The sequence below is a fragment of the Talaromyces proteolyticus genome, assembly GCF_021365285.1.
Source record: "Talaromyces proteolyticus strain PMI_201 chromosome Unknown BGW36scaffold_2, whole genome shotgun sequence".
Taxonomy (NCBI): domain Eukaryota; kingdom Fungi; phylum Ascomycota; class Eurotiomycetes; order Eurotiales; family Trichocomaceae; genus Talaromyces; species Talaromyces proteolyticus.
The window spans coordinates 3,129,587-3,142,735 of record NW_025764278.1 but is presented as its reverse complement, the minus strand read 5'-3'; the positions used below and the strand labels follow the sequence as shown (position 1 = coordinate 3,142,735).

Here is a 13,149-nt window from a genome sequence, read left to right as displayed (position 1 = left end):
GGCAGATTTACGTAGTCTTACGCGGTCGTGTACGTTGCGATACGGCGCTAGCCCCCCATATCCTGCTAGTGCCTTGCGCTAGACCCAAAGAAGCAGGGTCCGGCCGGGGCTTCCTGGGATTCGCAGTGGCCGTCGTGTGGCTGAGCCGAGAGCGGCCTCAGGGCTTAGCATTAATAGGACTGTTGCTATTTATTACTCCTAGCACCTCGGCTCCAATTCGCACTACGATAGCATCACCATTAATTACACTAATACCAAGGCAAGTAATCAGCGATACAACAGGCTCCACTTCCAACTTGCAACTGACTGGCGCCCCAGAACGCCGCCGGTCCTGCTTTGCTCACCTCGATTATCTCAACTCTTCAAAAGCGTGACTTTGCCTCCTCAACCACCCCAACCGCTTCGACACCCCAGCTCTCCTCGTCAGTTGAGCCTCGGATGCTATTCGCTACTGTCGAAACTCCGCCTCGGAATCGTCAATTGCTCTTCACGTTCTAGACCGCGACCGCGTGGTCGGTCGGTGTTGTCAACTACGAGCGTTCGCTTGGATTCCTCCTCTCGCCCGTCAGCTTTGTGTATCAATCGTTAAATAATAATACGACATTCGCCATGGGTTCGACACAGTTTGGGAACTTTCATGTGAGTTCGAGTATTTTTTGGAGGGTTATGTACAAGTCATGACGTGGTGAAAATGATCGTGTTTGGTGGCTTGGGCACGAGGGGAGTCGGAGGCTAACGCTCCCTGATGTCAAACAGAACTTTTGTCGCGACACCACCCTACCAGTATGCAATGTGAGTTGTCTCCCCTAGCCAGCATTTTTGCTGTATCATTTTCAGCGTCAAAATTGTCACTAAACGTTCGTCTAGCTGTTCGTTCCTAGTAATCAGCCGCCGAATGGTGCTTTCGGGGGTTGCGCACTCAAAGGTATTTCCCTTGACAACGGCAGATATCTGGGTAATCTTGGTATGTCTCCCTCCATCGCTACTATATTGGGCGCATAACTAATTGGGTTTAGGCTCGATTCTCCTCGCCTTCTTTGCCATTATCACCTGTCTCGCTTTGATCCTGCTCTCGGAGAAAAAACGTGCTGCTGTCGGACGGAGGTTGGTCCACTACGCTCTGAAAGTGGCTTTGAGTTTCTGACAGGTCTAGGGAAATCCAATTGTTCTTACTCGGCTATATTATTATCTCCATTTGCGAAATATTTACTGTTGGCGCATTTCCCTTGGCGGATAATGTTCGCAAGGTTGGTCTCACGCAACAACCTAGTTATCTTTGACCTAACAAATCTGTAGGGCTTTTCTGCCGTTCATGTCGCTGCTATTACTGCTACAACGTGGATTTTGTTCCTCAATGCACTCGTTGGATTTCAGATTCTGGACGACGGAACTCCTCTTTCCCTAGGCCTATTCGCCGGGTCAGGCGCTGCTCTATTTATCGGAACTGGATATATCGCCTTGGACACTGGCTTCAGCTGGACCGGCCACTTTGACTCCAGTCTATCTGGAAATAATCGTAATATCGGCCTCTACGTGCTGTACCTACTGTTCCCACTGGTCTGTCTCTTCTTTTTCTACGTCTTAGAAGCGCTTCTTGTCATCCGTGTGTTGGGCGAGAAGAGACCATTGAGTAAGCCATTCCCTTTTGAACCAGACAGCCATGAAATTGGTTAGATTAACCTGATTTTCAGTCTACCTTACTGCTGCGACCCTACTCTTCGCCATTGGCCAGATCTTTAATTTCGTGGTGAGCCCGCACATATGCAACCCGCTCAATGGCAAAATCAATGGTGCGCTCTTTGAAACACTATTCTCTTGGTTGTCCGTTGTAGGTGTGTGGCTATTCTGGAGCAGCATCACAGAAGACGACTGGCCATCGGTAGCAGGCGGCTACAACTAATTTATTCAATAATTACTCGACATACAAAGCGAACTGGATGAGCAGGAAGAAAGGAACAACATTTTTCGTTTTCCTGGCTCAACATATCGGCGTCGAGAGATGACAAAATTTCGATTCTACCCATCTCCTCCAGGGAGAATAATTTGCCGTGATTTATTTAGCGATGTGGTTTCGTGCTTTAATGATACCTCCGTATATATGCGATTTGGATGGTTTGGTACGATCAAGGATGCGAGTGTGGGAAAGGAAGGCTATAAACCGTTTTCGTTAGAACACATCTGAACCTGATATGACCCGATTCCTGTGCCTGTTGCTTACGATATATAATTATTATGGATTTGATTGATGTGTATGTGCAATATGGACGATATCTATTTATGTATCTATAATTATTTCTTTGTGCGCTGTCTAGTTTAGCCTTTCATCCACGAATTAATTGACACCGCTGTCTATTACTGTCATGTAGGCTGTCCACTGCTCCCTCGCCTCGCTGCTTATCCCCTTGATCGCTGTGGAAACAAGCACACGTCGATTATGATAAATTATACGTCTCATAGGAAATGATATGGTTGTGGGTATCAACAATATGTTCTATTGCACCTAGTTCCAGAAGGAGAAAGCACCAAGATCATCCAGATTATCCCGTCATCATCCATATACAGAAGAAAAGAAATAGAAAGAAGCTTTTTACAGTCGAATCTTCACATCAATACAGGGTATAGTCCACTCTCGTCGCCCAAGCAAACTACGTAACCACTCCAAGCCGATACCCGTCCATTCTTCCTGACGAACCTCGACAGCGGTGCCATTCCCGTATTGCAAAAACCTCCTTTTGGCTTCCTCAACTGCGGCGCCGGCGAGCGCGGTCGTTGTTGTATTCATCGCCTCCATGATATATTTCGCCAACGATCCGTCGTCGTTGACCACATTCATGCTGCCTATCGTCTGATTGTCGACTAAAGGTAGGGACGACGAAGCATTTGCCGGAACGGTATATGTGAATGGAACAGACGTGAAGCGTGGCGAGTACCAGTCACCACGCAAGTCGAAGAAGCAGCGATCTGCCCAGTGGCAGGATGATGCGAAAAGGATCAAAAGTAGCGCCGAACAATAGATGCATGGTCGGTGGAGGACATAGGTCAAGATGACGAAAGAGAGGATAAAGAGTGGGGACGCGTTTGTAGGAATGAAGAGGAGAGGAAGCCAGCTTTATAGTCATTAGAGAATACATTAATGGGATATTCAAAATGCGATAATAGAGATAGGATTGTTTTTGGATGCTGGTGGAGAAGGGAGCTCACCTTCGGAGGCAGAACATGGTTAGTGTAGAGACTCTGTACCCGAGGAACAGACGTCTGCAAGCCGTTGACTCGTCTGATAATCGGAGGGAAGAGAAATGAATCGTTCCCTGTCAACGCATCTGTTTGTGGTGTGCGGTTCTGCGTGGTGCAGTGCAGTGACAAAAGGTTATGCTGAGAAAGCCTTACGGTCTGACGAACACGGCAGCCGACCTAACGCCACACCAGCCACTCCTTCCGCCTTTTCTTTTCCGCTCGCTTACCTCGCCTTGCCTACCGACCTTCCTTCACCTTCACCTTCTTCACCTTACCTCACCTCACCTTTACCCTCTCCTTCTACTCTATCCCACCTTTCTTCTACCTTTTCTCCATCAGCGAAAACAAAAGTTCTTCCATTCTTTACTCTCTCATTTACGGCAATTTCAATTGCCTTTTAGTGCTTCGCACTTCGTTCTACCTAGCTGTTTTGGAGCTTGCTGCGACTGGTGGTCTCTTGAAACAGAGCTCCCCAGTAGCCCGACTCCCAAGCAGGTTGTTCTTGACATTTGAAAGCTTGGTTATTGTCGCATAAAGGGCGCCTTCCTTCACGGCAAGGCGAGTTTGACAGAAATGTCCACCCCAAACGACCTTCAGGCTCTCTTTGCGAGCATCAAGCCGCGTCCGTCGCAATCTCACGACGGTCGGCCATCACCGCAGGGGTTTCCCGCCTCTGGTATGCGGTCAGGTAGCCAGCAATATGACGGGCAAAGGGGAGCAGGCGGTCAACACTCGCAAACGCCCTTTTTCTCGCAGCTTGGCTATCACAATCCTTCTGTCTCGTCACCGCTCTACAGCCCTGGTCCTGCTAATACTCCTCCACACCACTCCTCCGACATCATCAGTCCCAACGTTCCAACACCACGGGGTGACCAACAACGGACCACGAGCTCGGATCAGACTATCAATTTGCTCAATCTTTTAAAGTTTAGTCAAAATAAACCCTCCTCTCAGACTGCCATGGGGTCATCGCCGTCTCTGCCGGTAGATCAGCAAGAGACCGGTGTGTCTGAGCCCCAGAAGTCTCATTCGAGAGGTATCTCAGCGTCAGACCTCGTTGCTTCGTTCATGTCAAAACCCACCGCCACTGCTTCTGAGTCGCCTGCTGCGAAGCCGCCAGCCCCGTCTACCACGGATCACGGCAATGCTGCTGAAGGTTCTGCAACGGCTGCAGAGACACAGGACATGCTCTTGCGTCTTTTGGGTCGAACTCAATCCAAGGCGGAAGAAGTCAATCGCGTGTTCCAGGACTCTTCTGAATCTCAACCAACATCGCCTGAAGTCTCGGCTCAAACTGCAGCCGCCGCGGGCCAGTCAATGATGCATGTTTTTGGTTCTCCCAAGACCAAGGATTCCATAAATTTTGAAGCACCACAGCCAGATCCATCCAAGGGCAGTCTATTCACCTACGTTAATCCTTTCGAACAGCTAGCTGCTGCCTCACCTCGTCGCACTCCTCAGCCAAAATCTCGCAGTGGCAGTCCTGCCGTTGAGCCCTCTCGTCACAAGGAAACGAAGAGTGTTCTAGACTCTAAGCCTAAAGCCGCACGTTCAGAATCCCCCGTTAAGCCAACTCCGGCGGAGGGAAAACAACCAGAACAGAAAAAAGAAACCGTGTCTAAAGCTGTGGGTGAACTTGCTGAAAAGTTAGACCGCGAAGTTGAGGATGCTCTGAGTAGATTGGCACGTACAAAGGTGGACGAAAATGTTCCCAAGAACGTCCTTTCTGCTGTTGCGAACGAGCTTCCCACGACCGCAGAAGAGGTGATGAAAGAAATAGATGAGCAAGAGGAGAAGGGCACGTTGAATGAAATCATTCCTGAACCTTATGTCGAAACTGTCAAGGAAGTGGTTGAGGAAGTAGCCAAAGGAAAGGCTACTGATGAAAATATAGCTGATAGTTGGGAAAGCGCTGAAGACAGTGCTGAGAAGGGCGAGTCTCGCACCGTGCCCGTTTATAACTTTCCTCTCAGGCCATTTATTTCCATTGTCTTGAAGCCGGACACGAACAAGTTACCGTCATTCCGAGTTGATGGCATCATGGATGTTGCTCGTTTGAAGAAAGAATTCGATCAGCTTGACCGCTGCTTGACTTCTGCAACTGCCGAATACATCATCTATGCCTTGGCGAAGAACGGTGGCTTACGAATCATCCGTCAGGACGATGGACACGACAAGCAGATTTTCCGTTTCGCCCGTGACCGTCTTTTCAACGTTGCTTTGAGCCGTACTGCGCCCTCTAGCCCATCGAAAGACCAAGCTGTCCTTGCCATTGGTGTCAGCGGTTCCGTATATTGGGCTCCAATCTACCGAGCTGATAACGACTTATTTGAGATGGATACCGTCGAAAGTGAATGCCTTATTTTCCCACCTTATCCTTCGTCTGACGAGAACACATCTGGTGGCCAGCTGAAAACGCGCGCTAAACCAAGTTCTCGCCATACGGAATTCTTCGGCATTGGTCGTGGTAAAAATATCTATATTGTGTCCCCCCAGTATGCCGCCCATCCAAATTACGGAGTATCTGGGTCGAAGCGAGTTGTCGATACTGAAAAGTTCTTCAAGGAGCATGCGCTTAAGATCTCCACTGGCAAGGCTGGGAAGGACTTCACCTTTAGTGAAGATGATTCAGTCGTGGCATCTCTTGATAAGACCGGGAGGTTGAGGTTCTGGGATATTCGCGAGGTTGATCTTATATTAGCTGGATCTCCTCCACCTGAGGTTCGCATTCCTCTTGCAACGTTTGTCACAGGCTCTCCGAATGAGAAATCATGGCCCACGTCGGTATTGTTCATAGATAAAATGCGTCCTTTTGTCAAAGCCGTTGCTCTTCGTTATGTTCTCGTTGGTTTGAAGCAGAACCATACGCTTCAATTGTGGGACATCGGCCTTGGTAAGGCTGTCCAAGAAATCAACTTCCCACATGAAAAAGAGTCCGATGCAATTTGTAGCGTTGCTTACAACCCTGCTTCGGGTTTCATTGTCGTGGGCCATCCTACGAGGAACTCAATCTACTTGCTACATCTGTCTGCACCTAAATATAATCTGCAGCCTATGTCTCAAGCAGTCTATATTAAGCGTGTCACTGAAAAGGATGCTACACTTCCAAAACCAGACTCCACGGCTTGCTTGAGTGGCATTCGCGAAGTGTCTTTCGCATCCAAGGGGCAATTTAGAAGTCTCGATCTTCTCCCTATCAACAAGTCTACGGGCGCACAGCGCAATGTTGAAGAAGAAGTGGGGCTGTTTGAAATATACGCAATGTATTCGCGTGGTGTGACTTGCTTGAATGTTAAAAAAGAAGATGTGGGCTTGACTTTTGAGAATAAGACCATCAAGCCTATTGATGCTCTTCAGGAGGGATACATTGAAGTCAATGATCTTCAGACTTTCCCCAGCTACGCCATTGACGAACCTTCTATCAATGGCGACTCTGTTGGTACTACTCCGCAGAAAAACACTCCTAAGGATGCCGGGAAGAAGCCGGTAGACCTTACTGTCGATTCTGCATCCAATGTCACAGCCTCTCGCGCTGTATCGCCTGTGAAGCCGTTGGCCAAATTGTCCGCCGATGAGCAGTCGGAAGTGGCCAGCGGTGCTGATAAGGGGAAGAAGAAAAAGAAGGACAAGTCAAAGGATGCTAAGCCGGTGGCTTCTCCGGCCCACGATCTTAACAAGTATTTCACACCTGCCAAGTCGACTGTTCCGGTTAAAGAGGAAGCGACATCAAGTGCTGATCAAGCTCGTACTCCGGCCGTCAGTGGTGGAGAATCTCTCAATGTGGGAATTACTCATGAATTGATCAAACAACTTGAGAAAGAAATCGCGGATGAAGTTTCGAAGAAGATTGGTCGCCAACTTGAGGACCTTCACAAACGTTTTGATGAAGAATGTCGCGCATGGGATGCCGCATCCACTGCAAGGACTGACCAGGTTCTTCGACTTGTATCTAGTACTTTGTCTGAAAATGTTGAGAAGAATCTATCTCGCATCATCAAAGATAGCATTCAAGCTGATGTGTTGCCTGCGGTTGTCAGCTCAACTTCTACGGCTATCAATAAGCAAATAAGTGAAGCTGTTTCGAAACAGCTCAGCCACATTTTCCCCCGTGAGCTACGCCAAATTTTACCGGATTCTATTTGCAGAGCAGTCAAACAACAGGAGGTATTGCGATCGCTTTCAGATGCTGTTGGCAGCAAAATCGCCTATCAGGTCGAGGCCGAGTTTGCCAAATCTGCGCAAAATGTTGTTACCCCTTCAATCAAGACTGCGATAGCTCGTCACTCTGAGACAGTTGTGAAAGATATTGAACAGCAGTTCCAAGCACAGTCGAAACAAAATGAGTTGCAGCGCAAGCAAGACGTGGCTAAGATTGACCAGCTGACCAGTCTTGTTCAAAATTTGAATGAGTCTATCACAGTGATGGCTGCCTCTCATACTGCATTACAGAACGACTTTGCAGCACTCCAGCGTCAGGTAGAATCTCAACCACAAGCCAGTGCTCAGCCAGCACGTACTCCGGTATCCCCTCAGGGCACTCCTGAGGAGATCGAATTAGCAGAGGTTATTCAATTGGCGGAAGCAGGAAACCTCGAGGAGGCATCAGTTAGGGTAGGTAAAGCTCGAAAATTGGATCATACGAGACGTTAACAAGCTTTATTTAGTGGTTGCAATCATCCCAGCAGGCCGACCTCTTCGACAACTTCTTCGTTCGTTTGAACCCAGCATATTTAAGCACTTTGTCGCCGATTGTTGCATTATCTGTCGGAGTGGCAGTAACTACGTCTCTCAATACAAATGTTCAAGAGCGACTGGTCTGGCTTGAATATGTGCTACAGACTGTAAACCTTAGTGTACGTCAACCGCATTCTATTTAGATTTTTCAAAACTGACCCTTTTCACAGGATCCTGATATCCGCGACGTCTCACCAAAGATCATGGATATTCTCATTCAACGTCTGGATGGCCTGTATATGGCCGCGGCTGAAAAGAATCCACATGACGTTGTTCTTCGCAAGATTCCCCCACTGTCTCGCCGTGCTCGGGAACTTCGAGGATTTTGAGTATTACGACCAGATGTTGCATTTTGGTGGTAATATTGACATGTCTATGAATTATCGCTTGAAATGACATCGCTGGGGTATCTTGTATTCAATTTTAGCATCATTCATATCAATGGAGAATTCTAGTACTTATGCTCGGCATGACGGGTAGAAAGGGCTATAAGCTGTATGGTAGATAGTTCTAGCAAAGCTCGCTTCATTCAAGATAATACCAAAATCTGATATTCTCCATATTATATTAATCATGACCAATTATATACACTCTAATATTAAAATATCCAATATATCAAGCATGATATTCCCCAACCGCCTCAACCCCATCATCCTGAAGAAACCCCGGCCGACCGTCGTCCATGTCCTCAACGAACTCAAAACAAACAGCCCTCCAATTCAACTCCTTTCTCCAATGCAAACCGTAATAATTCTCCCTCTCTCCTGTTTCTAGACCTGGCACCGGCTCGGACGCTAAACCGCCCGTGACAAGCCTTCCTCGACGTGGAAACGTTATTGCCCGGAACCGCGACAGCAGCATGGCCATTGAACATGTCAGACAGGGTTCGTGGGTAATGTACATATCGAGGTCTGTGCAGAGATATCCACCAGCGGAGCGGGGGAGGATGCCGGCTGCAGCCTCAGCTAGCGGTGTTGACTCCACGGGAGCAGGAGGTGAGGTTACCTCCCTCATCTTCTTTAAATAGTGCGATTCGAGCGGTGTCAAGGCCGGAGTAGTATGCGTGATTGTACGTCCAGAGTCTATGGAATCCGTAGACACCTCTCCATCACCCCTCCGCTGCCCAGCTATCATCTCGACGGCTCTCATGATAGCATGGAACTCGGGCCCGCCCTCGCACTCTGCCTGGTAGCTTCCATCCCCTTTCAGCGCGTTCTTGTCAATCCCCCGAGCGCAGTACCGCGCGTCACCGGCAACAGCGACAACCCCATGCCTTGCATTCGCATTCCTTATATTCATATCCCCAGTCGCACTAGTCATGGCATGGTCGACGACAACAACACCAATCCCCCTCCCTCTCCCCAGCGCTTTCGCTTCCCGTGCAACACTGCGTGCCAGTCCCAGGTATAGCCCTGCATTCGGCGCGATGTCAGCTTGTATGTCGGTGAGGGTTTTCGGTGGCGGCGCGATGATTGCTCGTGCCGCTGCGGCATTGTAGCTTGTTGGCCAGTTGGTTCTCGACCATGTTTCGGCTTGCTGAATGCTGAGTGCGGGGTGGATGGGGATTGAGGTGTGGAGGATAGGGAATGTTGATGGTGTTTCAATAGCAGTATTCTCATTTGCGTCGTGTGGTATCGTCGGTTCTTTTTCTTCGCCTGTACCAGTCGCGTTTATACTCCGCGTTAACCTTCTCGCTGGCACAAATGGCGTGATTAGGGCTCTTAGTTGGTCTATATCTGACACTGGCGGCGGGATTAGGACGAATATCGTCGGCACATCTATCAGACGGTCACTTGTGTCCTGCCTTCCCACCAAGGTCTTTAAATGGTCTGGTAAAAAGTCTGCTTTCACGAAGCGACGGATGTGGGTGAGTGGTTGATTCGGGTCTTTTGGGTATGCGGTATCTAGGACTCTAGTTTCATTCCGTTAGTAAACCCAAAAGAGCAGAGAAGGGTAGGTGGAGACTTGCTTTATCACTTGCGACGCGTATTTCTGGATAATCTCGACCACATATGCCTTAGCTGCGAGAGTGTAAGCTTTATGTATAGTTTGTGATAGAGGTAGAGAGGTAAGTGACCGAATTCAAAGTTGGGGTTTGTCTCTTGAACCGTTCGGACAGGGATAATATGGCCTTGGAGGGGAAGTGTGTCATCGGCCATGATGATTAAGCTCGGCCGGGGGCTTGATGGTTAACTCATCGATGATGCAAAGAAACATATATACTATGCAAATTCTATGGAAGGCGCGGATATTTTCTGGCCCCGCATACCCTGTGCCCTGAGACCTAAGCCCTACTATGGACGTAATTGATTAGTCTAGTCTTGGCGGCTGGGTTCCCCAGAATCAGCGGGTCACGCAGCCAGCTAGTAGTTTCTAACTACATCATAATATTAACGCTGGATTATTCTAGAACGTCTAATTAGGAGAATAATCAACTTTGGCGCAGCACATGTCAAGTTCCCTCTAATTAGCCATCGCGTGAGCAGTTGAGTAGGACAGCCGGCGTCGTTCTATCTGCACAATTGTAACAATTACGAAATGACATACGGGCTGTCCTACATATACTTAGCATGTACAGGTACACGTTGGAGATAAGGTTCACAGCTATTAATTGATAATGCTCAACCCTAGCTCTAATCGACCGTATACTGTTAGAGTAGTAAGTAGTTACACAAGAAGACGCCACCCGGGGATATGCATTTTCGGAACAACGAAAAAATCAAGTGGGTAAAAAGTAAACCACAGTCATGGCTAGCCACGGTAGGTAAGAAGAGGAGAAGACGTAATCGTTGCTGGTGAATCGGTGATAAAAAGTAGTGTATCAAGAGGGGTTAGAATGAAAAGTAAACCCTCGAAGCGGTGTATGGGGTATGGTTAATTGGCGACAGAAACCTCCCCTAATACTATAAACAGTGACGCCAAGGTAGTATGACGATGAAATCTTTTATGATCTGGTCTGTCAAAGAAAATCATGGTGCGTTTTCAACACAAGGCGGCTGAGAAGGTTCCGTCTCCGGCTGTAATGCATACAAGTCAGACCGCTTGACCAGGTTTTCATAGTAGATCACAAGATCTTCGGGTTGCGGCACGATCTGCCACTTTAACCGCCATAGGAAGTCAAGCTCTAGCATAGCTAACTCGCTAACGCTGATACCACCGACTCGGGCATAGGTCTTGTTAGTCCAAAAGCTGTCGCTCAGACCCTTGCTAGCAACGGTGGCGCTGACAATGAGGAATCGATGGACTGTCAGACTTGAAATGGTAAAGGCCGGGTAGAGAGCGCACAGGCGATCGATATAAAATACCATACTCAAAAGAATTGGCGGAGAGAGTGTGGCGTGAGTTGTTATTCGTTGCAAGTAGTCGCCCACGGAAATGCGGGGAGGTGTTCGCGAGTGGAATCGAGTCAGCTTGCCGCCTTGTAAAGGAATATTGTCATTATAATGGATCAGCTCCATGATCATGCCCGAGATCAAGACGACCATGTCAACCGGATCAGCCAGCTCATAGCGGCGTGGTAATAGCTTGACAGCAGGGGCTGGTGGCCGCACTCGCTTGGAACGACTCTTTTCTGCATCATCGGACTTGGCAGCGCCCTGGGCAGAGGCTTCGGGATCGACGTCCGCGGTCTCCGGCAGCTGACGTTTAACACTTGCAGGAGAGATGGTCTGTCCACTAGTACTAGTCACAGGAGGCTCTGCGGAGTCGTCGCTGGTGGACAAGGCGACAGGAGCAGTAGCAGCACCTGCTGCTGCTGTGTCGGACGAGAGCTTGCGGGATTCGCCCCCCAGGGTCTCGGGTCCAGAGGACATGGAGCCGCGAGAATTGTCCCCTGAGGGCTCCGCGGGGGATGATGATGCGGGTTGGCGGTGACGGTGTGTTTTCGCAAGGCGGCGCGGATTTCCTCGACACCAGGGGAAAGGAGCAACGACGAGTGAGAGGAGCGATGCTGGGAGGTTGGCGCGACGTCGTTGTTGGCGACGGCGGTAGACGCGGCAGTCGCAGCAGCAGGACTAATACTAGTAGAGACTGGAGAAGCAGCAGAGTAGGGCTGCGAGGAGCGGCGAATCGAAGGAAAACGAGGAGAGCAAGAAGCCGCCCCGGACTGGAGGGCGGCCGAAGAAGGGGACGACACCAGCATGGTTGGCATGTCTAGCCCTTCAAGTGAGCGGCGGCAGATCGGCCACGTGCTCGAAGAGGCTCACGTTGGTGGAAAAGGGCAAGGGCAGTCACGGTCACGTTCACGTTCGCGCACAGGCCAGGAGACGCACACGCCGCAGGACGCATTTTCTGCTGACCCAAGACCGTCGTCGTAGTCGTGGGAGGAGTAGTCGTGGTCGTAGCACGGACTGGCGCTGCGAGGACGACAATATAATAAAGGATCGAGAAGAAGAATCTGCGTACGTGCGGGACGAAGGCCGAGAAAAGGGAGGTCAGATGGCCACAGCCAGGGTTCTCCGGCAATGATTCAGGCTTCCACGCTGATTCGACTGGCTGACCCCAGCCAATAATAGCAGTTATCCGGCAGTCACGGCAGCCCGTGATTGGCCCAGGATCTTCGCCCCTTTTCGTGCCACGACCGTCGCTTCTTATTTTTCTCCTCTTCTCTTCTTCTGCCGAGTACCGTTTGATGTGCTCTTTCAGGAGTATGCCTGCGCTCGCACCTAAGCACTGAATATAGGCAATTGCTGCAACTTTTCCTATTCGAGCCAGCTTTCCCTGCTGCACGGCAGTGGAAGGAAAAAGAAATACCTCATACGTCATTGGCGGGTCTTCCAGTCTCGGATCGATCGCCGCCAGCCACCAAGATCAATGTGGAATAGCTTTCCCATACATATTGCTGTGAGTGACCGCATTCCATTGTTTAGCAATTGGTCGTAGCAATATTAATATGAACTTTGCAGTGATTCGTGAATAGTAAGTACTAAATACCAAATGCCGAGCAGGCTTGGCCTTGAGCCTGATAATTGATGTCCTAGTTCGTCTTTCACCGAACCGCTAAGCGTCTAAATTGAGCTTCATGTGCGCAGTTTTTCGACCAATGACCCTAAGCATAAGACCATACATGCGAGCGCATGCAGCATACCATGGATCAAAACAAACCCTGCTCTAACAAGGTCCTTACGAGTCGTATAAACTGCCAATAAAGAGCCTGCATACAATGATATTAAACCAATGAGT

General features: G+C 49.3%; 5 protein-coding genes across 5 annotated transcripts; 2 read left to right on the top strand and 3 right to left on the bottom strand.

Moving 5' to 3' along the window:
• Window positions 1-609: 609 nt before the first annotated feature.
• Window positions 610-1,900, top strand: BGW36DRAFT_287684 (putative export control protein CHS7-like protein; the record flags this gene model as incomplete). Its single annotated transcript, XM_046210524.1, has 7 exons — window positions 610-639; window positions 757-792; window positions 868-964; window positions 1,017-1,104; window positions 1,154-1,247; window positions 1,297-1,630; window positions 1,692-1,900. The coding sequence occupies 7 exons, from the start codon at window positions 610-612 to the stop codon at window positions 1,898-1,900; spliced, it is 888 nt and encodes a 295-aa protein (XP_046077227.1).
• A 687-nt stretch (window positions 1,901-2,587) lies between these two features.
• Window positions 2,588-3,218, bottom strand: BGW36DRAFT_423728 (bladder cancer-related protein BC10-domain-containing protein; the record flags this gene model as incomplete). The annotated part of the gene is made up of 2 exons (XM_046219868.1): window positions 2,588-3,107; window positions 3,202-3,218. The coding sequence occupies 2 exons, from the start codon at window positions 3,216-3,218 to the stop codon at window positions 2,588-2,590; spliced, it is 537 nt and encodes a 178-aa protein (XP_046077226.1).
• A 276-nt stretch (window positions 3,219-3,494) lies between these two features.
• Window positions 3,495-8,514, top strand: BGW36DRAFT_370876 (uncharacterized protein). Its single transcript, XM_046215293.1, has 3 exons — window positions 3,495-7,845; window positions 7,899-8,087; window positions 8,139-8,514. The coding sequence occupies exons 1-3, from the start codon at window positions 3,808-3,810 to the stop codon at window positions 8,295-8,297; spliced, it is 4,386 nt and encodes a 1,461-aa protein (XP_046077225.1). The 5' UTR covers window positions 3,495-3,807; the 3' UTR covers window positions 8,298-8,514.
• On the bottom strand, window positions 8,515-10,249 carry BGW36DRAFT_370873 (uncharacterized protein). The gene is made up of 3 exons (XM_046215292.1): window positions 10,046-10,249; window positions 9,938-9,989; window positions 8,515-9,880 (listed from the first exon to the last, which is right to left on the bottom strand). Exons 1-3 carry the CDS (start codon window positions 10,125-10,127, stop codon window positions 8,584-8,586), a joined length of 1,431 nt encoding a protein of 476 aa, XP_046077224.1. The 5' UTR covers window positions 10,128-10,249; the 3' UTR covers window positions 8,515-8,583.
• Window positions 10,250-10,937: 688 nt separating this feature from the next.
• On the bottom strand, window positions 10,938-11,780 carry BGW36DRAFT_355577 (cyclin-domain-containing protein; the record flags this gene model as incomplete). The annotated part of the gene is made up of 1 exon (XM_046213661.1): window positions 10,938-11,780. The coding sequence occupies one exon, from the start codon at window positions 11,778-11,780 to the stop codon at window positions 10,938-10,940; it is 843 nt and encodes a 280-aa protein (XP_046077223.1).
• Window positions 11,781-13,149: the final 1,369 nt, after the last annotated feature.

Bases quoted from the DNA above. Each gene is read 5' to 3' on its own strand.
- BGW36DRAFT_370876 (XM_046215293.1), top strand. From the start codon at position 3,808: ATGTCCACCCCAAACGACCTTCAGGCTCTCTTTGCGAGCATCAAGCCG. The intron at 7,846-7,898 runs GTAGGTAAAGCT...AGCTTTATTTAG, and splicing joins TCGAGGAGGCATCAGTTAGG to TGGTTGCAATCATCCCAGCA. The intron at 8,088-8,138 runs GTACGTCAACCG...CCCTTTTCACAG, and splicing joins TACAGACTGTAAACCTTAGT to GATCCTGATATCCGCGACGT.
- BGW36DRAFT_370873 (XM_046215292.1), bottom strand. From the start codon at position 10,127: ATGGCCGATGACACACTTCCCCTCCAAGGCCATATTATCCCTGTCCGA. The intron at 9,990-10,045 runs GTCACTTACCTC...ACACTCTCGCAG, and splicing joins AAACCCCAACTTTGAATTCG to CTAAGGCATATGTGGTCGAG. The intron at 9,881-9,937 runs GCAAGTCTCCAC...GAATGAAACTAG, and splicing joins TACGCGTCGCAAGTGATAAA to AGTCCTAGATACCGCATACC.